The sequence below is a fragment of the Melanostigma gelatinosum genome (assembly GCF_949748355.1).
Source record: "Melanostigma gelatinosum genome assembly, chromosome: 1".
Classification (NCBI taxonomy): domain Eukaryota; kingdom Metazoa; phylum Chordata; class Actinopteri; order Perciformes; family Zoarcidae; genus Melanostigma; species Melanostigma gelatinosum.
The window spans coordinates 24914311-24939240 of record NC_136634.1 but is presented as its reverse complement, the minus strand read 5'-3'; the positions used below and the strand labels follow the sequence as shown (position 1 = coordinate 24939240).

General features: G+C 40.4%; 2 protein-coding genes across 2 annotated transcripts in view; both read right to left on the bottom strand.

Annotated features, from left to right (window-relative positions):
• LOC306795956 (carabin) overlaps positions 1-15452 on the bottom strand; it is a gene marked incomplete at both ends in the record, with an annotated part of 36186 nt that extends 20734 nt beyond the window's left edge. The window contains 9 exons of the mRNA XM_079294694.1: positions 1857-1974; positions 2359-2473; positions 7881-7950; positions 8385-8508; positions 9582-9707; positions 9897-10089; positions 12813-12920; positions 13057-13144; positions 15310-15452. Coding sequence (XP_079150820.1) covers positions 1857-1974; positions 2359-2473; positions 7881-7950; positions 8385-8508; positions 9582-9707; positions 9897-10089; positions 12813-12920; positions 13057-13144; positions 15310-15452 — 1085 coding nt within the window. The remainder of the gene's footprint in view (positions 1-1856; positions 1975-2358; positions 2474-7880; positions 7951-8384; positions 8509-9581; positions 9708-9896; positions 10090-12812; positions 12921-13056; positions 13145-15309) is intronic.
• A 1145-nt stretch (positions 15453-16597) lies between these two features.
• Positions 16598-23427, bottom strand: olfml1 (olfactomedin-like 1). The gene is made up of 8 exons (XM_079277498.1): positions 22952-23427; positions 21278-21381; positions 20282-20472; positions 20021-20124; positions 18901-19092; positions 17456-17636; positions 17216-17375; positions 16598-17017 (listed from the first exon to the last, which is right to left on the bottom strand). Exons 1-8 carry the CDS (start codon positions 23078-23080, stop codon positions 16861-16863), a joined length of 1218 nt encoding a protein of 405 aa, XP_079133624.1. The 5' UTR covers positions 23081-23427; the 3' UTR covers positions 16598-16860.
• Between the last annotated feature and the right edge of the window lie 1503 nt (positions 23428-24930).

Below are 24930 nucleotides of genomic sequence, written 5' to 3'. Positions count from 1 at the left end.
AGAGCAGAAAGGTTGAGAGGTTGAAGATCTCGCCCTCCTTCACTTCTATCTCTCTATCTCTCTGACCCAGCATTCATCTCTCTTCCCCTCACTCCTTCAACAGTATCTTCCCAGCGTAAGGGGATCCTGCCTTTGGGAGACGGTCAGACCACTTCGTGCTCTCGTAAGGATGCCAAGCGGGCAACAAGGACTCTTCAATGTGACGCGGTGGCAGGCTGCCCACTGAACGCCAACACATAAAGGGACTGTGCCCTTGGTGCATGCATACACAAACAGAGGAAGAGTCTCGCGCATTGGATCGTTTCGCTGCTCGCAGCGCAGAAAGAATCGGTTGCCGTGGTAACCAGTCCTCGCTATTAAGTGGTTGCAAAAGCGAGCTGTAAAATGTTGCAAATAAAGCAATTAAAAGAAAATGTAATGGTCAGTTTAACAGTTGTTTAGCGGTTCCCCTGCAATAATCCTAAAGATTTGTCCTTCATAATCCACTTTGCAGGTCATTGGTGCGTACCTAGCACACACGTCCCCCCTCCCACATGATAAAGTGCTTTATCTCTGCCTGTGACACAGCTACGTTTATGGAAACAACTTTGCTGCAATTCTCTACTGCACACATCTCAGTCCTAAGTAAACAGACCTAGGTCCAAACGGTTGAAACCTTTTCTACAATGTGATCACATAGCAGTGTTGAAAGTAGTTGAAAGGAGCTTATCTATGAAAACAAATATGATAAACTGGCTCACTGTGCACCAGTCCGTCACACACACACACACACTGGCTGTATACACAGACCCAGTGACCCTGCCGAGTTGCTATAACTACAGCACCATGTCAACAAAACACGTCCGCCGGCATGTGACGGTTTTTTTTGTATTCAACGTAGCGAGGGACAGACAGAGGGGTCCCGCTGAAAGCAGTGTGGGCTGCCATTGAGGGAACTAATTTAGCATAAAGGATGTTTAATCCAAAACATGTAACAAAGACAACCACAGCAACAAAAAAAAATGATGCTCTACTTTTGCCCGGAATGCTTGGTGTCAAAATATGTCCAGTCCTGATGAGCGGATTGATATTCATGAGCTGCCTGGGTTTTTGTATTTAGCCAAGTCGAAAAACTGAGTTCTCAGCTCTGAGAACTGCGCTGCACATTCTTAAGAGGGATACAGTCATGAGCTGGTCTGGGACATTATAATATGACAACATATCAGGGCGTGAGGGTCCTAAATGAAAAATATAGGCCTCTTAATAAATAAATACAATCCACAGAGATTGGAACAAGTAGATGAAAAAACTAACTTTGTTAATGTCTTCTATCGTGGTTATTTGCATAAAAACACAATTCAAAGAACAAGTAAATAAATGATTATAGTTTTCTTTGAATATTCGCTGTGATAAAAAAATGAGTAGTTATAATCATGCATTATAAGCTACATAGAGCATAGACTATATTAAAACATTAAATGTAGATTGTGGACAGCCACACAAATGTCAGAGAACTCAATTGTTAAATAGGATAAGCCACACAGTTGTATATGTATAATAAAAAATAAAAAAAACTTTTTTAAAACCTTTATTTAACCAGGTAGTATCATTGAGATTAAAAATCTCTTTTGCAATTGCAAGATGTAAGTAACAATACTACATGACATTAAGGAGCAGTTTTTGTTTTTTATGCTTATGTGTTGCTAAGAAGACACCCCAGAAGATGGGTCACTCAGGTATAGTTCCATCATTGTTCAAAGTCAAAGAATAACTTGATGATGTTAGTTGTAATGAATAAATATATTTTAAAATCAAGTACATTTCTCTGGCATTTATAGTTTTCTACTGTACCGAAACGTACCCCTCACTTTACTCACACATCAACAGGTACTCTCAACAGCAGTGGTAACACCGCTCCCTCGTCATTCAGGTCCATCAGTTGAGGCTCCAGGAGCTCGACAATGGTCAGCGCGGTACGGAACACAGCCGACAAGCCTGGTGAGAAGAGAAGACAGCGGGGTTTCCAAAAAACGATCGCTGTACAAGCTTTGTTTCATACAAAGTAGATGTAAAAGAGATAAGATAGACGTAGAGAGGATGAAAAACAACGAACGATGTGAGGTATCGAACCATGAAACCAGTTCGAATGGCCTGCTAGTCTTTTCCCTGCCGCTGGACCAAATGCTCACATAATAATAAACAAGTCACAGTAAAAAGACAACTATTGTCTTAGTCGTTAAATACTATGTAATTAAACTATTTTATTGCCCCCTTCCCCACGAAATGAATGTAAGCAAATGATAAATCTACAATTTGCTTGTACATTTGTGCGTGTGTGTATGTGTGTGTGTGTGTGTGTGTGTGTGTGTGTGCGCATACCGTGCAGAATGATGAGATCCCAGACAGCCAGGACAGAGTCCCAGCAGGGCAGGGAAGTGAAGAGAGTGAGGAACCATGGCATCACAAAGTGGACTGAAGAGACCCCCACAGACTCCTGCGGGGAGGGTAGATTTGGCATAACCAAAACATGTATAAAAGACTCATTTCACTGCCAATTTCTGTCAACTTTACTTATTTACTGACCACCGAACTGAAACATTCATCCAAGACATATGCAATTGAGATAGTGTTGAAATTTTAAAAAGGTGCTAAATTCAAAATTCTGAACATTAAGATAACAACAACCTGAACTGAGATTGAAGTCGCTCTCCCGCGCCCACCCTCCGGTCCCCCTCAGGATAACACTGTTAGCTCTGTCAGCACTGTTGGCCAAGCCGGTTGCTAGAAGCTGTCGCCATCTTGAGAGCAGTGTGGAGTTAACCCAACAATCATAGATGAGCTCTGAATTTCAAATTGAGCACCCTCAATGAATTTCTTAAATGGTGTTACAGACAAACCCTGATGTTTTATGTTAACTGCTTGTAATAGTGACAGATGTCTCACAAAAGGAGATTACAACATTAGGGGTCCTTCGTGCTTGCTCAGGTCCGGTGGGTACAGCCAAAGCCCAGAAATCTGTGTAGAGCTCGCTTGCTCTACCTCTACTGAACAGCTCTATTACAAAGGAAACGCTGACCACTGATCTGTAATAGGACTTTTCTGTAAGGACGGGCAACTATTGTGCCTACAATAAGCCCCTGTGGTGTGTGTGTGTTTGAGTGTGTTGGCTCCTAAAGGCCAGCTTTTCTCACAGACCTGCTGAGTTAACGTGAAGTATAACAGTCTCTTCAAAGACACAAATGGCAGCAGTGATTGATCGGAGGGTGCAAATACACTTCAACTGAAGATTTTAACAGTCCGACTGCAACATGGCAAAGAAGGCTCACTGTTTCCATAACTTAACAGGACTAAGGGCAGAAATGTTTACTGTGGTCACCCCAGTTTAGCATGTTAGCATGCTAGCATTTGGTAATCAGTGTTAGCTGCAAAGTACAGCAGAGTGTGATGGCTGTGTCATTAGTTCTGCAGGCATTTGGTCATTTATAAAACTTTTGGACAAATTAAAATGTGAAAAGTTAAAAGATCACTAAAGTTATTGAAATTCATCCTGTGGCGGTACCACAGTCTATGGCAATGCATCCGGTCATTTTGTATTTTATAAAAAGTTTCTGAAAACTACAAATATGAACAAAACTCCAATGCAATCTATCCAGTAGCTATCAAAATATGTCAGTCCGAATTAAATTGGTGGACCGACTAACTGCTCTTTAGCTCAGCACTTAACACTTCATTGTCAATTTTCTAGTACACATCTTCTGGTTTCCTGTAATATTCTGAGAATAGTTTTTTGAGCAAAACACCTTTTGGTTGCAAGGGGCTATAAAATCCAGTTAAACATCACCTCTGAACTAGAAAACTCACAGCAAGTTTTAAAAACATCTTTTCATAAAAATAAAAAAGAAATCCGCCTTATTACACGATCATAAACAGTACAAAAAAAAGTTAAACTTTCTGACGGCCCTTGAACACATCATGTGGGATGATTATTTTCCTTAGCAAAAGCTTAATATCTAAGTTTAAAATTGTGATATTTCATTATTTATTCTACATGTGTCCTTTAAAATTTCACCCCAACAAGATCGTTTGAACTAACCAGATAAATGTAAAAATAAATTAAAGCTGCGAGCAGCGATGAACGGGCCCTCGCCGTGTGCGCGTCGGCGTGCCAGCGGGACTCCGGCCTGCGCGTCCGAGAACGTCCGCGACCGTCGGACGGCGCGTCGGGTTTAGAGCATGGTCCCAAGAGACTTATATTTAAGTCTCCATAGAATACATCTGCCTACCAACTGTCATACATGTAGCTGACACATAGCGCTGGGGCTGCTCTTTTGAAATATTGTAGGGGGCGCTATAGAGGCAATTTAAAACGGCCAAGCCAAAAAACCACACTATGTCTTCCTATGACCTATGACACATGTACAAAGTTTCATGAGTTTTGGATTATCCCAACACACTAAACCATCAGCTTCCTGTTTCATGGTGAACGATGCGTTGCCACGGCAACACCGTGCAACGGAAAGCGCACAATATTCATGATGATGCATCATCAATGTCTTAAGGCTATCCGTACCAAATTTAAGACTCATCAGGTCATCAGGCTAGGAGGAATAAAGAAAGGTATAAAATATGACATTTCCTTTAGCCAGTAGGCGGCGCTATGAGTTATTGAATTTTTTTAAATTGAAATATGTTCAAGCTTGAAGTAGCATCATGCATAATAAGTTTTGTGCGGATTGGATAATGTACCTTGGAGTTATAACAACTTATACAATTTTTTTTTTCAAAAACAGTGAGGCAAAATGGCCGCCACGCCAAGGTTCTTCGATGAAAGGGCGAGATTTTGATAACTTTTAATCACAAAGGTCTTAAGAACATCCTAACCAAAGGAGAAGTTGATGGCATAAATTCTCTAGGAGGAGTTCGTTAAAATGCGAAGGCTGAAATCGGCAAAAAGTGACAAAAAGCACAACTTCGCGGGTTTATTGTGGCGCCCCCTAGTGGTTGAATGCAAAACAATTCGCAGGGTATGTTCCAGCATGCGATGTGCACATATGCTGCAAATTTTGGAATTTTAGGACAAACGGTTGAGAAGTTGTGTATTGATATTAAGCCACGCCCCTAAGAAGTTTATTGGTCCATATGTTGTAAACGCTGAGAGCTATCAAAAAGCTTTTAATACCTTTAGATGAGGTAGATCCATTAATGATCCACAGCAAATTTGGTAGCAATCGGACCCAGCATGTAGGAGGAGATAGCAAAAATGGGTTTCACACTAAATCCAACATGGCGGAAAATCTAAGGAGGCGGAGCTTAGGGGTCTGAGAGACTTTTTTTTAGATCTAGCGGATTGGGACATGTGGGTCAAATTTCAAGTCAATCGGACATACTGGAAGAGGGGCGTCGCCGGGCCGATTTGTAGGGGGCGCTAGAGAGCCATTTTTTCTCCACACAAATATGCAAATTTGGGCCGCATGGGATTTACGCGAGATCTGACAGGCGTCCAACTTTGGTGAGTTTTCATGCATGGCAAGTATCCCTACAAGGTCCATCCTCAGAAAAATAAGAATCACAAAGAAGAATACCCCATACAATTTCAATAGGGCCTTCGCGGCCCGACGTTGTCGGTGGCTCGGGCCCTAATAAACGAGGTATTACTGCACTCCTCAGAGCAACTGGGAACCCACTACTGACTCGGCCGAGACAGAAAGTCACATGACAAAAACTAAGTGGAACTTAACTGACCTGCAGGCTGCTGAACACAGAGCAGAGAGGTTGTAAACATGTACCACTCACATGGAGCATCAATTGTTTATCACAACATTGATATCACTTGGAAAAATGTTGGATATATAGAATCCAGTGTTTTCCAACTTTTGCAAAATACATTAGCAAAGGAATTCTACCTGGGTTTTTGATTTTTTATGATTCATGGCATCGTAACTGTGTAATACTGTTTGACTTCTCTCTACTTCCAGCCAGGATTGAGCTGTTTCCACAGCGGTGCAGGACTTTTATTATTGCAATTAAAAACAACACAGAGAGTCAAATGTGACGGGAGCAAGAAACACCCCGCCACTGTTCAGAGGGTTCACGTGCTCTGCTTCCCGATATCATTTGGGAGATTATGCTAGGGAGCATAGGGATTATGCTAGAGAGGTATCCTACCTACAAAAAATATGCTTTTAGGATTTTGCCAAAACATAAACTTCTGAGTGCTAAATAGCTTTGCTTAGGCTTTACTAAGCAGACGAGAAACAGGAATAGTTTAGTTTGAAAACACTATTTTCAATAGCTTATATAATGTATCAAAATCACAGTAACTCTTCTCATTATGAGGTCTAATAATAGCGCAGGTACCAGAATAGGCCTCTCAAAATTCTCATACAACTTATAAAGTATATAGTTTATAGAACACACGCTGTCCTCTTACAAAAAGCAGCTGGATTAACACTGAATGACTGGTTTTACGTTTGTGTCATCTCTCATGGAGTCATTCACAAACTATAAAACAGCAAATCAAATATTCCTGAGTGTAAACCCACCAGCTCTTAAATAAATGAACAACCTACATACTGTATAATTCCCCATGAGGTGTCCAGCAATAGAAATGAAATAAATATATACACAGAGTCGCACAAGTAAGCAAACATGACCGAAACAAAACCAACCAATTTATGCTGAGGATGGCCCGATCAAGTTTTTCTTCTAGCATTTAGGATCCTGATGTGATACTTCCATTCTCCTAGATAACACAGCATACAATTGACAATGGAATAGCCTGCATCCAATCTGTTACTTCAGGCTTTATTTTTCCTTTATTGTTTTTAAGCTCATTATACCTATACTATACCAATCCGATTTAAAATCTATTCAATTTAAGATCCATCCTCAATTCTAAAGAATCAAATTCTGGAAAATTAGCTGCTTGCTGCTTTTTCAAACAATGTTGGTCGCTAAACATGATATATAGGAGAGTTGAGAATAATCTACTAATTCACAATAATCTTCAGACACACCTCTATACCTTCCAGTTTCAATATGTATTGGCAACATGACACCACGCCTGTCTGTGGACAGATCTCCACTTATTTTTTGACCAATTACAACATATTTTGCACTATTTCAATCTTTCTTAAATCAACAAGTTATCAAATTTGGCTTTTTTTTCCCAGGTTTCTATTGCTCTCCTGCTTCCATGTTTGTATGCATGTAGGCCTGATGTGGTGTTTCAACCCCACCACTTCTGTTTTTTGTATTTATCTCCTTATCCATGAGATGACATTTCTTACTTTTTTTTCCTCCCCGTTAAAGGTTGTTTTTGGAGGTTTAGTTTTTCCTGTTCTGATGTGAGGGACCCGGGACAGAGGATGTCGCAATTGTACAGATTGTAAAGCACTCTGAGGCAAATTTGTGATTTTGGGCTGTACAAAATGAATTCAATTCAATTAAATTTCTGTTCACATGCAGCTGTAGGTGTTGCATGTCTGCTGGGAGGTTCATCGAATGATTTAGTAAAAATAGATAAATAAGAGTCGGGACAGAGGCAGGAAATCACACAGCCGTACTGCCTCTCCTCTGTGCAGTCAGTAACGCTGCTGAACATGACAAGCCTGGAGCCTAATACAGTGAATGACAGAAGAGGCCCGTTGCTGATGGATACCTTACAGTGGCCTCTGCCTCACAGATGAACTACTCATCACTTGGCCATATCTGGCCTGAAACACACACATGCATTTTCCTTGTCAGTCAACAAAAGCATTTCCAGTACAAACAGAAGCACCCTACTTTCCTCACAGTTTTCCGTGTCCACTCATGATCAAAACGTGATCAAATTCTCACTTGTTTCTTAGTCAAAGTGGCATTTTACAGAGAAATAAAGTGAAAATTCACAAAGCACTCACCAGGTGCTGAGAGAGCTGTGGTTTCCTGTGTTTCAGGAACTGGTCGAACACCTTCACCTGATGCTGGACCCTGATTGGACCAAAAATAACAGTTTAGTTTGGTGTCTGCCAGATCGGCCTGGGTCTCTGTTCTTACCTGGAGACACAGAGGTGAAATCTGATTGGATAAAAGCTCTACACCACTGTCATGTGGCCACACAAATAGCACCATCAAAGTGTTTTTTGTCGAGTCCTAAAACCCAGAAATGAGTCAGCCGTTTTGAACTTCAGCTTACCTCGTTGTACGGAGTTCTTTGGTAGGATAAACTTTTAAAATTGAACACACCTCTGCTCTTTTCTCAACATTACCAACACTAGCTTTACCTATGAAGTGTACTAAATCCATGCTGAATTCCAGATGCATTTAATGGCATTCATAAAACAAGACAAAAATAAAACAAAAATATTAGAGCCTAGCTCACCCTTTTGGCCCTTCATCGATTATGTACTTTAACCTATTCTTACTTTGTGAGGCTGAGGTCAAACAGTTCGGTTAGATATTTGGGTTTATCCAGAAAGGCGGTCAGAGCCCAAAACGCCTCCTCCTCCCCCAACTGCATCAGCAGCACCGCAGCTAAGTAGGACATCCCTGTGGCAAACACACAATTAAAAACAATTAAAATACAGGTTCAAACATGTTTAATCAGACGGCTGAGATATAATAAAATGAATTAAATAGTTTGTTAGCAGCAGCAGTAAGGTACACTGCTGAGCATGACCTTAGCAGGCGTACTATAGCCGACTCAGAACTAGCACAGCTTTCCTCAGAAATACAGAAAGCAGCGCACAGAGCAGGATATATACTGTGATGCAGAGAGGCATCGCGGAAAAGTGGAAACCATGAACCATGAATGGGATAATAAGATCAAGAAGTAAATAGAGGAGGTTCATTTGACTTTTCCTCCATGCTATCACAACTGAAGCACTATTTTCTAGGAACAAAAAGTACACACACATATATACATGTGTGTGTGTGTGTGTGTGTGTGTGTGTGATGTAAAATATCAAATGTTTTGAGGACTTCAGGAATTTCCTATTTGACAAATGGTCACTGTAGCTGACAGTGAACATTATTCCATGGTAAGAACAGCTTAGTACATTTTTCTAGTACATTGTAGTTCCAGCAACAACTACAAAACTACAAAAAAATGCAACAGTAATAAATTATTGTGGTGCTCATAATATTTTCACAATCAGATATTCACCCAAATTTTTGTGATTTTATTAATCCAAATTCCCACGTTTATTAAATAGTTTAAATAAATCAAAAATATATCTCATCAGAAATAAATCTGAAATATTATTATTATTGTGTTAAGAGTAATTAATAATGTAAAAAAGAGGTTTTCATTTCACTGAGAGCAGAGAAGATGTTGATGATGAGGTAACTCTCGATATCAGCAGTACTCTGCTTCCATCGAGTGTTAACCTTAAGTACTGCAGATATTGTCATTAAATTACTGATGTATTTGAAAAAACTCTAAAAAAACATGATGAGTGAGAGAACACAATTAAACTCAGATAAAAAAAAGAAAATGCATTTAGAACAAGGGCAACAAACTGATTATCATCACGTAAATGCTCTTTGAGGTTCTTTATACTGTTTTAAGACTGTATCATGTGGGATATAAAGGAATACAGTTAAATCACATGATCCGTTACCTTGGCTGTATCCAACCTGCGGGCTGTATTTGGCGTAAGCGATGAGGACTCTGAATAGTTTAGCCTGGCCCTCAATGGCTTCTGGGCTGTCCCCCATCAGAGAGCGGTGGGTCGGGAAGGAACGTTCTGTGGAACAGGTCAAATTAATATGACATGAGTCTACTTTTCCTCTATTCTACGATGTCACATACTAATAGTCGACATTTACTAATTTTTACAACATTTTAAGGACTGAAAAATAGCCAAAACCATGTTTTCCAACAAAAATCGACAGTCAATGTTCTTATAATGAAAATAAAGTCAGTTTGAGCTCACGTAGGTCGAGGGCGATCTGTCTGAAGAGTGTGATGTCGCCCACAGAGTATCTGGACTCGGGGGAGCTGGAGGGCTGCCCATGGTTCAAACCCAGGTGGTTTTGGGTGTCGCTGAGTGTGGCGATTGCAGATAGGATGCCGTACTCGCTGACTCCCAAGTCCACCAAGGGCACTCGCACCTCGAGCAGACACTTCTGTTGTAGAGAGACCAAAACACCCCGTTGTTTACGAATCAATCCGTAACATTTCTGTGAATGATGACCAGGGCCCTGTTTCTGAGAGCAGGTTTAACAGTACAGAGCCTAACCCTGAGATAGAACAGCTGATCAGAGTTTGTTCAATCAACTCACAGTCTATTCACTCGCAATTTGGCTCTTGTGTGGTGAATGAAAAGAGCGATCGTCAATGGATCTCTGATTCCACAATTCACTATGGAAACAGGTGAACAAAAGGCAGGCCTCCATTTGAATCCAGTGGAAGTAGAGATATTCATGAATGTAAACGATGTATGGACTGTGCTCATTTATCTTTAAAAAAGAGCCAGAGTCAGAGGGGGGAAAAGAGACAATAAGTTTACACAATTAAGCATTATTCTGACGGGTAAAAACACGGGAGCCAACAACTGAGAATGAGAAACAAAGTTGAAAATTTGAAAAATATATCCAGTAAAAATGTGTTTGGTGAATAAAATTGTGGATTTTTAAATGCGAGACATCTATTTGGATTATGACTGAACACCATTCATTGGCTATATTTCAGCTTCTTCAACAAATGTTATTGAGTTAAACACAGTCACTATACGCAGCCTACCTAAAACAAAACTACATTCTACAGCTACTCCTCGATCCTGCTCACTTATGCAGGTTTTATTTTGAGCAGAGAGTATTGACTGTGTAATATTTGAACATGAGGGGGGAAAAACGCATTAACTTTAGATTCTCCTGTGTAACAAACCAATATCCAACCAGGAGTTACATTCTAATAGGGTTGGGTATCGTTTGGGTTTTTTCCGATACCGGTGCTAAAACGATACTTTTAAAACGATACCGGTGCCTAAACGGTGCCTGAACAGATACCTTTTTCTTCAAATTGAACAATATATGAACTGTTAAAATATATTATAAATAAATACAAAATACTTGGCTTCAAACTACAGCTTCAAACTTTTTAACTTCAAACTATGAACAATATATTAACTGTTAACAGTTTACAGTATACTTAAATAAATATAGATAAAATAAATACAAAACACACACTCTCTGTATACACACTACAGCTTCAAACTTCAGCAATTATTTTGCAGAAATATGAGCATATTTGCCTTCTCTTGCAAAATAAGACCTCTCCTGATTTATTTTATTTAACCAGTTGGTGGCGCTAATGCGCCAATTCGTCATTTGCCAACCGCCACTACACCTCGAAGAAGAATAAGAAAGTTTTGCGTGCCTGTGTTGTGCTTATGAGCGGCAGCGCAAAGTACTCGGATGTCGATGGAGGAAGTCAGTAGCCTGCCAGCCGTTTGACAGATCTCGTTCTCGTTCTTTGTTTTTTTTAACAAATCATGGCCGAAGCTTCGTCAGAATGATGGAGGGGTTTGTTTCTAAGCGTGCACGGCTCGTCCGGTTGTAATAATATTATGAGTGAGGAGCGGAGGACCGATGCTATCGTTAGCATCGGTCCTAGGACGAGCTAACCTAGGACGGAGTCATCAGAGTAGTGTAAAAAAAGTATTTCAATCGGCTCAGGCACCGAAAGGAAGTACCGAAATCTGCGTTGCATTTCGGTCCGGTAGATACCGGTCGTATAGGAACCGGTACCGGTTTTCGGTACCCAACCCTACATTCTAACAGACAATAGACCTCTGCTTATTAATACGCTACAAGACAGGCTTTAGTACGGACTGAATGAAGAAATAAAACAGCATGTCTGGCCCTTTAAGAGAGAAGAGACAGAGAGAAAACTAGAGTTCAAGTCATCTCTCTGCCTGGAACTGAAAAACCAAGAGTTTCCCTCATCTCAGGGTTAACTAACTCAGAGTTTTCACTCAACCTGCCTTCTGAAACAGGGCCCAAGGTTTGGTCAGGCAGCAAATGAATGTACAGCACGCCTGGATTAGTTAAACTGCAATAAGATCATGGGTAGTGATGGTGGAAATGAAGCTCTCTGAAGCGCTGAGCCAAAATGGCGACATCTGCTCGCCCTCTGTGTTGCATTTGAAGGAACTGGATTTTGTGTCCCCAATATGTTCAGAATGAGAGAATATAAGCCCTAATGAATTGAATGCAGGTCTGGTCATATCGTACAATGACAAATAATAACCTTGTAACCTTGTAATTCTACCGCGATCTGGTCTGGTTCTACCCACATCTGGTCTGGTTCTACCCACATCATGTAGAAATATTTGTTACCCAGATCTGGTCTTATTCTACATAGATCTTGGACCTCATTTATAGCCTTCTCCTGCAGCGATTTTACTCAAACACTGAATGAAAATTAATATTTTACTTGGTGATATACTGTATGTACAGTGTTAGACTGCTGCTCTGTTCTGCAGTTGTTTAACACTATTTGACGTTATCTGCGGCACAAGTTTTGGTAGTTCGGTCTCTCCTCTGCGCTCCAGGGTGCAGACAGTGCTGATGAAATGTTAACCGAAATTTGATGAGGGTTTTAGTTGGTTTGTATCTTTTACAATTGAAATGTGCTCACTAGAACAAATAACACTGCTGGTTTGACCGTTAATGATGAAGACAAGTGCAAAGTAACGTGTGATGAAGTGAAATGAAATGTGGGAGACATCATTATACCTGCAATGATGCCTCTCACATTTCATTTCTACAACCCTGCTTCAATTCACCACCCGTGACAATAATCCCATAACGACAACAAGACGTCCTCTCCGCTGCACGTCTCGTACCTGATAGCTGAAGTCACTGGTTTCTCTCAGACCGTCGGTGGCTAGGAGACACTTCCACACTCTGCCACGCAGACTTGGAGGAATACCCATACGGATGAAGCGCTCGATCTGAAAAACACAGAGAGTAAAGCAAACAAGCCGTATGATGGCACAATTAATGCATGGTTATGGTTCTGCAAAATTAAGGTACATTTTTTTAATAAACATTTTAAAGTTTTTTGTTAAGTAGTTTGTAGAATCTCACTTGGCTCTTGCAGATGAAGCTGGCTCCATTCCAGTAGCTGAGCAGCTCACCCAGCTCCTTCACCCTCACTGAGCTCAGCTGGGGGAAGCTGGCAGAGACAACGCCACATGGTGAGTTTGGGCTCATCCAGTACTGATTCTTTTGAAGTGTTCATGAATAGGATTTTAAATTTTGCTTCTCATCATGTGAACGCATAAATTCCTTTCAGTGTGGTCTGGGGGACTTTGCTTTAAACAGTACATACAACCTACAGTTAAAGTTATACTTTATGTAAGCAACGTTAGTTAACGTTACTTACTGTCATCCACATAAAATAATTTGTGAGGCAGAGGAAACATTTATACTAACCCTCGTGAGCAACAAGGTATAAGAAAGCTCCAATTTAATTATCAAATATATAGTATTGCTACTTTATTTGGTAGCCACTTACATTTTTTTAACATAATTTAAAATGAAACCTGGAACAATAAAGTTGGCGACATAACGTTACTTTACTGCCGTACTCATATGGAGTGGTCTCGTGTGACGTCACAGTTTAGCTGTCGGCCATGTTGGAGTACACACAGCCACTGGCATGCACGGCTGAGTCGCAGAACCTATCGGTGGTGAACTTTTGTGCTGTCTTTGGTTGTGGCAGCAGAGCTGATAGACAATAAATCATTCTTTCGTTTGCCAGCGGTCATTACACATCAAGGAAATGACACGAAGGAGCTATCCAAGCGACGTCGCGAGAAATGGCTGTCACGCATCTCTCGAGATATAAAGGAATGGAATTTGGCGTACACTGGAGTATGTGCGGATCACTTTATAAGTGGTCAGTGATTTTATTTACAAATTCGTTTGTGAACAGTATTTAATAAAGGAAATATAAATTAAACTTGGACATGAGAAGGTTTCCGAAGCTTCATCGGCCCGTGACAGCAGTCGGTACCAGAGACGTGTCGAGCGTGTACAACAGGCGAAACACAGAGATGCAGCCTCAGCATTGCTTGATATGAGTTTAACGTCAGATCATATATATATATATGTATATATATATATATATATATATATATATACATATATATATATACATATATACATATATATATATATATACATATATATATATATACATATATACATATATATATACATATATACATATATACATATACATATATACATATATACATATATATATATACATATATACATATATATATATATATACATATATATATATATACATATATATATATACATATATATATATACATATATATATATATATATACATATATATATATACATATATATATATATATACATATATATGTATATATATACATATACATACATACATACATACATATATATGTATATATATACATATACATACACACACACACACACACACACACACACACACACACACACACACACACACACACACACACACGTGTGGGGGGGATGAAGTTAGGAGTTAGTTGAAAGTGAATTCCTACACACCGCACACAATGACATGCACGTACAATGTAAACAAACACACGTGTCTGTTTGCGCTGAGTAAACATTGAATATTGCTAAATATCGGACCAGATCTGTATATATTTACTCTCCCAATGACGAGATGAGAATTGTCGACGACCGTTGCTTTGACGTCTCGGACCCATCCACTGACAAACTGATTATAAGCGTCGAGCCCTTTGTAGCACTCCAACTCGTCTTTCGTGTAAGGACTGGGGGTGTTCACGAGATACGCGTAGATGTTGGCGTAGTTTACCGATGGAAGATAAGTAGGATCGGCACTGAAACGATCTGCACTCATCGTATAGGGATCCAAGTTACCAATAACCTTCAATTTGGCCAGGTAGCGAACCTTTGATGCACTATCCAGTGATTCAAAGTATTGTATTTTCGCCGCACTTCCTTGTTTACGCGCCGCCATGTAGGATCTGTATGTACTCCAACATGGCCGACCGACCTCGTAACTAAGGAGATCGTGACGTCGGTGAGACCACTCCATTGGTCCCACGTAGTTAATGGTTGTTACGTCAAATATTGCTAACGTTAGCGAGATACGCAAACTTAGCAAGACATCACTTGAGACACACTTCAAACGACACAACAGTCTAATTTAACGTTACTGACGGTATGTTACGGAAATATATAACATGATATAAATTAACGTCAACAACCGAATGAAAAAAATAAAACTAAAGTAAATACAGCTAACTAGCTAGCCTTAGTTAACGTTACGCTGTCCCGCACCTGTAATCATGACATCGGTGATGGAGTTTCTGGTCCTTTCGTTTAGTAAGAGCGAAGCCGAATTCATCAAAGCGCAAGTTCTCACTGCGTCTCCTTATTGTTGAGCTTCTCCTGCTGGCGTTACTGCCGTTTCTCCTCCTCATGGTTTTAAAAGACATTTGTTTTGAACACAATTTCGTCCCTTGTTCCCTCAAATCACAAGCAGCCTGTTGTGTGAGTCGCTCCTCTGCTGTCAAACTCAATGGTCACACTCGACCCGCCTCTTTTCCTCGCGTCACCACCAACCGAAAATGGGCGGGATGAATCAGTCTGTTCAAACAAAGGACAGTGGACGTCAGCCGCGGAGCCATTTGACAGCGAAAGAAATACATTACAGCATGGACATTACAGGGTCATGTAGTCATATCGAAGAGTAGCGCGGACTGACTTATAGATTGGTGATCGAAAAGCGGGTCCATTCCAAACACTTTGACGCTTTCCAGATGTCATTTTTAATCATAGTCTTATTTTAAATGCAGAAGACCAAATAGTATCTACACCTCTGACTATATACCTGGGACATTTAGGACTTTTTTAAACCTTATTAAAGACACCTTCTCTACTGCTGCCTCGTCATCACTTTTGCAGTTTTATGCTTTGTCACCGATGATACAGTTTGCACTCATCACCGCTCTCTTTGTCATAATATGTGTATAGGAAGGACTCCTGATGTCCATCTACAGTGTAAAGATATTATGTTAAAGCTTCCAAACTACATCACATCTCTTCTCTCACTTAAATTCAGTAACTATTAGATTTTGTTTTTATTCCCCCTTTCAGATTTGAAAGATCCGCTAATATATTTCTTTTACGACTCTTGCTCTTGTTTCTCTTGCCTCTATTTTGCTGCTTGATTGTAGGTTGTCTGGTTTATTTTGTATCTGGTTGTCTGACTATGAATGTTTCTAGTTCTCAGGTTTATTTAAAAAAGAAAGAAAAAAAGAGAGATCTTTAATGCGACAACCTGATTCAATAAAGTTACAGAAGTAGTCAAATTTAATCACAGCTTTGCACAGTCGGCGAATAAGTAACAAAAAACAGAGGAGCATCAGTTCCTGTTTATTCAAAAACAATTACTTTGATATAATCTATTTTTAAACTGTGAATTTACCTCATAGAGATTTATTTTACAGTATGCTAAATGCATTATCAGATAATCTAGTGTGCCACATCTGAACCAGCATAGCACAGCCAATCTTACTGTAAATACTTGCAAATCATTCATCGAGGGCAAGTGAAAACACACACGACACTTCAATGTTCTTTATCACGGTGATACAAAATAAAAAATGCCTACAAGATGTATAAAATGCCTTTGGTTGGACATGATCTTTATGTCTAGAAGCACTAATAGTGATGAAGGTATAGCATCCATTGCCAGCAAATGATCACTATACTGAACAACAGTAGATTACAAGATACTCATCAAAAGTATGCGTTTATTGATGATAGTTAGTGCATTATTCTGGTGATAACACAAGTTTATGAAAGGGTAAACACTGTAGAGCATCGTCACTCTGAAGTGACTTGGTCATTTATACGCGTCTCCACTTTGTACATCGTCTGGTAGCCGTCGTCCCAGGCGTACAGCTGTTTCTCGACGGGGTGGTAGTGGATGCTGCTGTGGCTGGTGTAGCGCTTCGGGAAGAACATCACGGGACTCTCCTCGCTGCAGGCGGGTGGTGCAGAAAAGGGAAAATAAATGTTGAATCAAATTAAGATGATCGCTTTCGTTGTAAATGTGCTTGAGTGAATCTGGATAAAAGACATTTGGTGTCTGTTTTTCCTGTGTTTACACATGTGGATGGTTTAGGAATGCAAGCTGGCGTGAGTATTTTGGGCTGTTTCCTCCTGTGTGTAGTCCAACCTGTGGATGGTGTCATGGATGTCGTAGAGACACTGTATGGTGGAGCGACCTCCATAGCGTGTGTTGTAGACCACATAGAGGGTCCCGCATATCAGGAAGGCTCCTTCAGCATCACGGCTTCTACACTGAGTATCCCAAGTGTCCTCTACTGACAGACTTGCTGAGGTGAGGAACAAACAAAGTGTTAAATTATGGTTACTTAAATATGTATGCACATGCATAGATGTGTGTACTACCTACCTTTATCCAGTTTGGTGATGACCAGGTTTGCTCCATACTCAGGGTCGGCATGGATGACCCAGAGGCCTAGTTCGTCCACAGCCAGATCCAGGTAGGTGTTGGGGTTCAGACTGTAGACTGGTAGACGACCCGCTCCTGGTAGCAGTGTACTGTCCACCACGGTACCATTCAACAGGTCTACCTTTATATGGGGGGGGAGCAGATGGAAATAGACAAATTCAGAAATGCTACCATTATGGTTTTGTTTTCTCTTCAGTTGTGTCAGAAATGTTTCTTACCCCAGAGTTGGATGTGTAAACTAACAAGGTTTGGGTAAGCAAGGTAAAGGTCCTATCTTACACCCACCACCAAAAGTCAAAATGTACTGAAAAAAAGTACATTTTAAAAATCCACAATAGATTTCCATTTTACGAAATATTCTTCTTCAATCACTGTTGGCGTTTATCTTTTCAAAAACTAAATTTTCCCTGCAGAAAACTGCTCGCTTTTCCAGTCCGCCATTAAATGGCAATGCCTCAGGTAAACAAACAGCAATGAGCTCCGCCTTTGCCCCTTAAATCTTGCTTTGCGCCCAGATTATGCACCGTTCAACGAGCAAAGGTTTAGTGCGACACGCCGTAAATGCATTTTAGACCAGCTATTCTCAACTACTGCTCCAGGGCCCACTGTGTGGCCCTCAGAGTGCCGAGGTACTGCCAAGTGGTTCGTTTAGTAAGACATATATTTTTTTGGTAACTTACAAAGCTAGCTATTCTTAGATCTAACTATGCTCGATAAGTCACATCAATATAAAACATCACATTAAAATGCATAATTTCAATGACACAACCTAACCCTAACTCAACCACATGGAGGTGCTATAGAAATAGCCCAGAACCACCGAAGTATATGATTCATCCTCTGGTAACTACATGTAGTAGAACAAAATGTCATGGCAATTCATTCAATAGTTGTTGAGACATTTCAGACAGTCCTGATACAATCCTGTTGTCGTGTTAAATACTGTAGTTCGGCTTTGTGGTTATGGTTCTATAGTACGTACTTTCAATAGTTTTATACTGCATTTCTTTAAAAACACACTTTTCCCCTGTAAACCTTCTGCTCCAAAACACTAAAAGTATCTTGAGAAAAGTCAGCTCCTTTCACCAGAACAAAATTGTTTATTTTGGCATTGTTAGCGCACTGACCTCAGCTAACAGGAAACAAGAGCAAAAAAAAAAAAAGTCCAATGACGAAGCGCCTTTGAAATGATCTGAAGTCAGTCTCCAGCCAAAAGCTACACAGCAGTTTGCCAAGCAATGTGCTCCTTCAACATGACCACTGACTGAACACACTGTTTTATTCAATGCCTTTTATATTTTACGAACATAATGCAAATCAACAGAGCAATGCCTTGATGTGAAACACACATACACAGTACAGTATTAGGGTTTGATTCAACATACCTTCAGGATCTGGTTGGGAGTGTCTGCCTTGTGGTAGTAGAGGAATCCGTTGTCGACCACTTGACCTGTCCCCTGCCAGTCGGAAGGCAGCTGCACCACCTTAACTGGTGGTGTGGTGGTCCTCTCTGTGAAACTGTGCAGAGAGACGTACTTCAGCACAGTGTTGTTACGAATTCCACTGAGCAGGTAGACCTGGAAGAGAAGAAGAAGAAGAAGAAGAAGAAGAAGAAGAAGAAGAAGAAGAAGAAGAAGAAGAAGAAGAAGTGAGTGGAAATAATTATTGTGGAACTCAGGTTTGACATCCCATTCTTGGTTTAAATATACTGATATCTATAAAACGATATATGTGGTGTTCATGCGATTGGCAGCTTTGCTTTTTTTGCACCCATTTATCACTTCCATTCTGATGCGTTGCAAGTCAAAGTGAAACATAGCAAATGTAGGTTAAGGCAACAAAACAAATTGGTTTGGATTCAAATAAGTATGCTTTTTTACGTAACTTGACGTAAATGAAGTGCATAACTTACGTAACAAAAGTACAGTAAATCACATCAACTTTTGGTCTCACGCGGGACACGAACTGCGGTCTCCAGGGTGCAACATTTTAAATCCTACTATGGCGGGGGCATGGCCAGCCCTACTCTGCCTCTGATTGGCTAGTACTTGTTGCCTTTGTTGGTTGGATTGCTTAGGTTTAGGCGTTTAGGAGTGAAATTGGTGGGGTTGGTGTCGTCATCTTGTATTCGTATCGCTCAATATCGATGACTGAATTGATGATAAGGTACTTCTGAACCTATACTAATAGGCGCAGAAGACCCCTTCCAACCCACTATTTTTCTGGGCACACACTTTAAAAAAAAACGACAAACCATCCTTACCCAATTTGGAATTAACTCGGCAAACCAGCCATTTCGAAGAGATACGTAGTGCCCTTTCAATCAACTATTAACAGTTTTTTTACATTACATATCTCCGTTCCTGATGAATGTTATTGGGTGAATTAGCCCCTAAACAAGTACAAAAAGCTCTACGCTGAGAAAAAGATAAACACAATTTGCTGGCCAGAAAGAAAATCAGCCATCTATTACTGTAAACACGTCATCGTTAAAAAAGAACGGACCTTAGCTGCTCCTTCGGTGGGGTCCTTGAACCAGGAACCGTAGGTGTCTCCTGCCTTCTTCACAATCTTGAGAGACTTGATTTGACTCAGCGCTGTTCTGCAGTCTGGGGATGTTGGAAAGAAAAGAAGAAACTGTAGCACAATGACCTGCATAGTGCATTTTGTATCTTTTCTTTTTGCTCTTTCCTTTTCCCTCCTGTAATACATAAGGTAAACAGGCAAATGCCGTAATCGTCATCTGTATACCGGCCCACATCCTACCATTCTCCACTTTGATCTTGGCTCTCTTTTGCAGCTGGTCCAGCTCAGCAGCCTGTATCTGTTGCTCCAGCAGCGCCCCTTCAATCTCAATGTCGGTCTGGGGAGGAATCTTGTTTTCAAGATATTCCAACTCCCTCTCCACCCGCTCGACACGCTCAGACACGCTGTCCACCTGGTTCCTCACCTCTGATCTATGGAGCAAACAAAATTAAGATTCGATTCTCACAGTTCTCACGCACCTTAAAGCTGCTGTTGGTAACTTTTTTTAAATTCCTTTTTTGTCATATTTGCTCAAACATATTTGCTCAAACTGTCACGATAAAGTAGTACGTGAGACAGATGATCTGTAAAAAATATCAGGTTCCTCTGCCTCCTTCTAATGGCATTTTGCAAGAGTCAATCATGTCCCAAAGAAAAACAACCAATCAGGGTTCGAGGAGTCACAGCTGTCTCAATGCTTTCATCAAATGTTTCTGCATTGCGTACTTCTCATCTCAAACGTTTTCAGAAACGTATCTTACTAAACTTATAGCTTTAAAATGAAACAATTGTGACCCAGCCGCCATATTGAAAACAGTCGAGCCAAAACCAAGCACCGCCCAGCAGCCCCGAGCAAACCTTCTAATTTTACAGCTAAACATGAACAAATGTCTCTGAAAACATTTGAGGCCAGGAATAGGCAACGCTGTCGTTGATTCATATTCGATCAGCGCTGCCAAGTTTCACAGTTTGATCGGAGTTCAAGCAGGTGCGTTAGAAACTCCTCAGCTCTGATTGGTTGTTTTTCCTTGGGGCGTGGGGGTACCAAAAGAAGGCAGGGGAACCTGATTTATTCACAGATTATCTGTCTCATTTACTACCGCAGTGTACAGTCACAGTTGGAGCAAATAAGATAAAAAGGTATTTTCATTGAAGTTATCAACTGCAGCTTGAAGTAACTACTGTAGTTCCTTCATTGAGTCACATGATGAAGTATTTTCTTTCAGACACGCCTACCTCAGAACACTGAGAGTGGACAGATATCCCCTGATTTCAGAGGAGAGGTCATAGGTCTTCTGGGTGACGCTCGCTGTCTTTTGCTCACATTGATTCAGACGCTCCTGTCATCATTGACACAGAGAAAAGAATGTTGTGAATACAGGATTAAAGCAAGAATACATGTCTTTTGAGGGAAAAAAAAGAAGAATTTCACTTCGGGATTTATTAACAGAAATGGAATATAATATTCACAACTATGTTTTTATTTGTGTATAATCACCTAAAACTAAGAATTCCTGAGTTTTGAGGTTTTAGCTCAGAATGTTTGGACAGTAGCCCAGAGCGGACAAACCAAACACTGGATCTAGCGGGAGCCTTTCACGTTTTAACATGACCTGCAGGCCAACTTGGTTCTCTGACGGCTGAGCATGAGCTCCAAATTACAAAACTGGGGTACTGCAGGAGTGTTATTGTGGTAAGGATGGCTTCTGAGCGAGGCGAATGGCGTTATCGCAGTTTTGCACCTTACCGCACTCTTGGAAAGGGAGTATTTAGTTGGTACCAATATGCAACCACGCAGATGCCACTAAATCCAGCACACTGTGCCTTTAAGTAACAGTAGAGTATCAGCATCAAATTACACTTAAAGTGTAACTTCACCCCCAGGTCTGAGCCATAGACTGTACATAAGAAATGTAGGAAAGCCGATTGCCATAGCCAGATAAGCATACACACTGATTCACCAGACGTTGTAATGGGCTGTCAGCTTAAATCCCAGTACACAGAAAGGCGAAAACAGACTTGTGCTGTGTGATTGTAAAGCTACACAGTGGTTATTGATTAAAGGGCATTCGTTCTTTTATTTCATGACGTAGATTAGTCCCACACGGACGACTCCATCTCAGGATTGGCCTTGAAAAATTCAAGCTGATTTAAAACATCAGGTGGCATTTTCAATCATTTTCAACCATGCATTTAAAAATATTTATTCACTATTAACACTATTGATGATGTGTTTCATCACAGTACAGTCATATAATTTAGTTTGCAACTTAAAAAACAAAAACGTTTAAGTCGACAGTTACTCTTAAAGTGCCAATAGTCAGATTACTAATGCAAAATTGCCCATTTAAGAATCTGTTATATGAGTGTATTATAATGAGTGATGAAGTACTACTTTAATGTTGCATAATGTTGTTACTTTGTGTATTGCTGGGTAGCTTAATCTATTCAAAAAATGACATTTCAGTTTTGCATTCAAAAGCTAAAAGCTGTAATTTGCAAAAAAACTCTCGTGGAGTAGAAGTATAAAGTAGCATTATGTGAAAATACTCAAGTCAAGTATACAAGTACCTCAAAAGTGTACTCTGCGTCAGTATTTGAGTTCATGTACTGAGTTACATTCCAGAACTGGTTACTGTTACACTTTGTTGTGTTCATGCTGGTATACGGGACAGCACTGTGAAATAAAGTACATTAAAGTACATTACCTTACTGTGACATTCAGTACTTCTACAGATCTGTCGAACACATGCACACATATTTACGAGACATCTGTCGCCAGATATCCCGTCACAGGAGGACGTTTGGCAGCCAGATGATCTGATCCTTGTGTAACTCATGAATCATTATTATTCATTTGAAGGCCGGATGTCTCTAGAAATAAATGTTATCAACTCACGGTAACCTTACCTCCATCTGAGACAGTCTCCTCTCCAGGTAGTGGATTATAAAGGCATCCTGGGAGGAGCCCTGGCCCTGGACTGAACCAACAGTCAGATAGAGACACAGGAGAAGGACAAGAACCAGTCTGCCTGACATCGCTAGCACTTCTGTCGACAATTCACCAGCTAGAACTGCAGCTGCTGCTGTGACAACTCCACTATTTCTGCGTATGAAAAGTCTTGTCAACGACAAAGAGACTGTTTCCTGTATTTCCTTTAAGCACTCGTGCAGAGAACAACTCACTGAAACATTCCTCCACACTGAAAATAAACCCCAAAAAAGATCAATTCGTGTTCAGTCACAGTTTAAAATAGTCTTTGTTGCGTTGAAAGCAATCCCCAATGGTCCTTTAAGTCTGCTGTGTCCAGTTTGCATCTAAGTTTCAGCCGCAGAGCTTTCTGTCTTGCTTCTCTAGGCGCACAGTCCCTCCCAGCCCCCCTCTCTCTCTCTCGTTCTCTCCCAGTTTCTCTGACTGTCTCTCAACACACCCTTTTCCCTTCTCTGGAGTTTGTGTACTTGAGTTCTGAGAGAAAAAAACAAAAGAGAAGGAGGGAGAGAGAGAGAGAGAGAGAGAGAGAGAGAGAGAGAGAGAGAGAGAGAGAGAGAGAGAGAGAGAGTGGGGAACCAACCGAGACAGTTCAGAGCCTGCTGTCCAACCCTGCAATTTTCTATTGTAATAATCTCCAGATGGCCCACTGACACGTCCCCTCGTCCTCACACGGGAGCAGGAGCTGCTCGATACAGTTGTAAAGTTGCACCACATTAGTATGAAGAGATACAAACTGTTGATAATATCTAAGTCAGAAAACTTCCATCCTCTTGCAAGACACATAGGGATTTAGAATTACAGGCTGTATTTTTGACATTATATTATACAGCAACAAAGCAAATATTACACAGCTGCCTTGTAATTTCTTGCTCCTATAATTCTAGACGACAATGTAAGAGACACGCTATCATATAATATCACCACAGCCTTCCAAAGCAATGCTTATTTAGACTGAGGAGAACAGAAAGAAATGAACAGATATCTGACTTTAATAGTCTCAAGAGTTTATTGTTTTATTATCTGATCCAGATGATATTTTGAGTGATTTCAGTCCAAAAAGTTGTCACTGCCGTTTATGGATAATTCCTGGTTGGCTGCTGTCGGTTGTCCATCTGGTGCTTTTTTGTATTTTGTATTTTTTTTAGAGCCACCTGGGCCTGTTTCCTGTTCTGTTCTGACAGACAACATCTGTCTGACAGCTTTCAGCGCTGTGCTAGAGATCTGCCGCACGTTGAACACAGAGCTTTGCTTTAAGCTGCGGCTTGATGTGAACACGACACGGTTAAATAGAGGACACGACGCTAACGTGCTAACAAAGCAAAACACAGTCGATCCCGTCCTCTTCTGTTGAGATCTTTAGTCTTTATCTGTTGTCAGGCCTCTGTGTGTTACTGGGTTTCTACCATGAGATGGCGCAACATCACAGCAATACCACCACATGCTACAGCTCTTTTTAGGGAGCAGGCCTTCATTCAACGTATGCATATGAGAACCCTATTTCTTCAAGACAGACAACATTTTGAACCCGTCAGTCAGTAAAAGCAGAAAATTGTTTTTGCATCCCGACTGCAATCAATGAATCAAATGCTCTGACGAAGAAAGAGAATATTAGATTTAGCACCTTTCATTGAAAAAGAAACATTGGGCTGGGCTTACACGGTTGGATCCTTTCATTTTTTTATTCAGTGTACTCTTGTTAGTTTCTCAATATCACCAAACCTGGCTTTAAGTAAAATACAGAAGTATTAGTCACAAAATGTATTGAAAGTATGAAAAAAGTACTAATTAAAAAAAGTTGGTGGATGTAAGTGTTACTGAAGTGGAGATTCTAATGTCTGAAAAAAAAACTATTTTAGAGAAAATGGCCTTTAAAGATATGTTTTGTAAAATACAAACA

Bases quoted from the DNA above. Each gene is read 5' to 3' on its own strand.
- olfml1 (XM_079277498.1), bottom strand. From the start codon at position 23,080: ATGTCAGGCAGACTGGTTCTTGTCCTTCTCCTGTGTCTCTATCTGACT. The intron at 17,376-17,455 runs GTAGGTAGTACA...TCCTCACCTCAG, and splicing joins CATCACCAAACTGGATAAAG to CAAGTCTGTCAGTAGAGGAC. The intron at 17,018-17,215 runs GTTGGACTACAC...ACCCGCCTGCAG, and splicing joins ATCCATGACACCATCCACAG to CGAGGAGAGTCCCGTGATGT.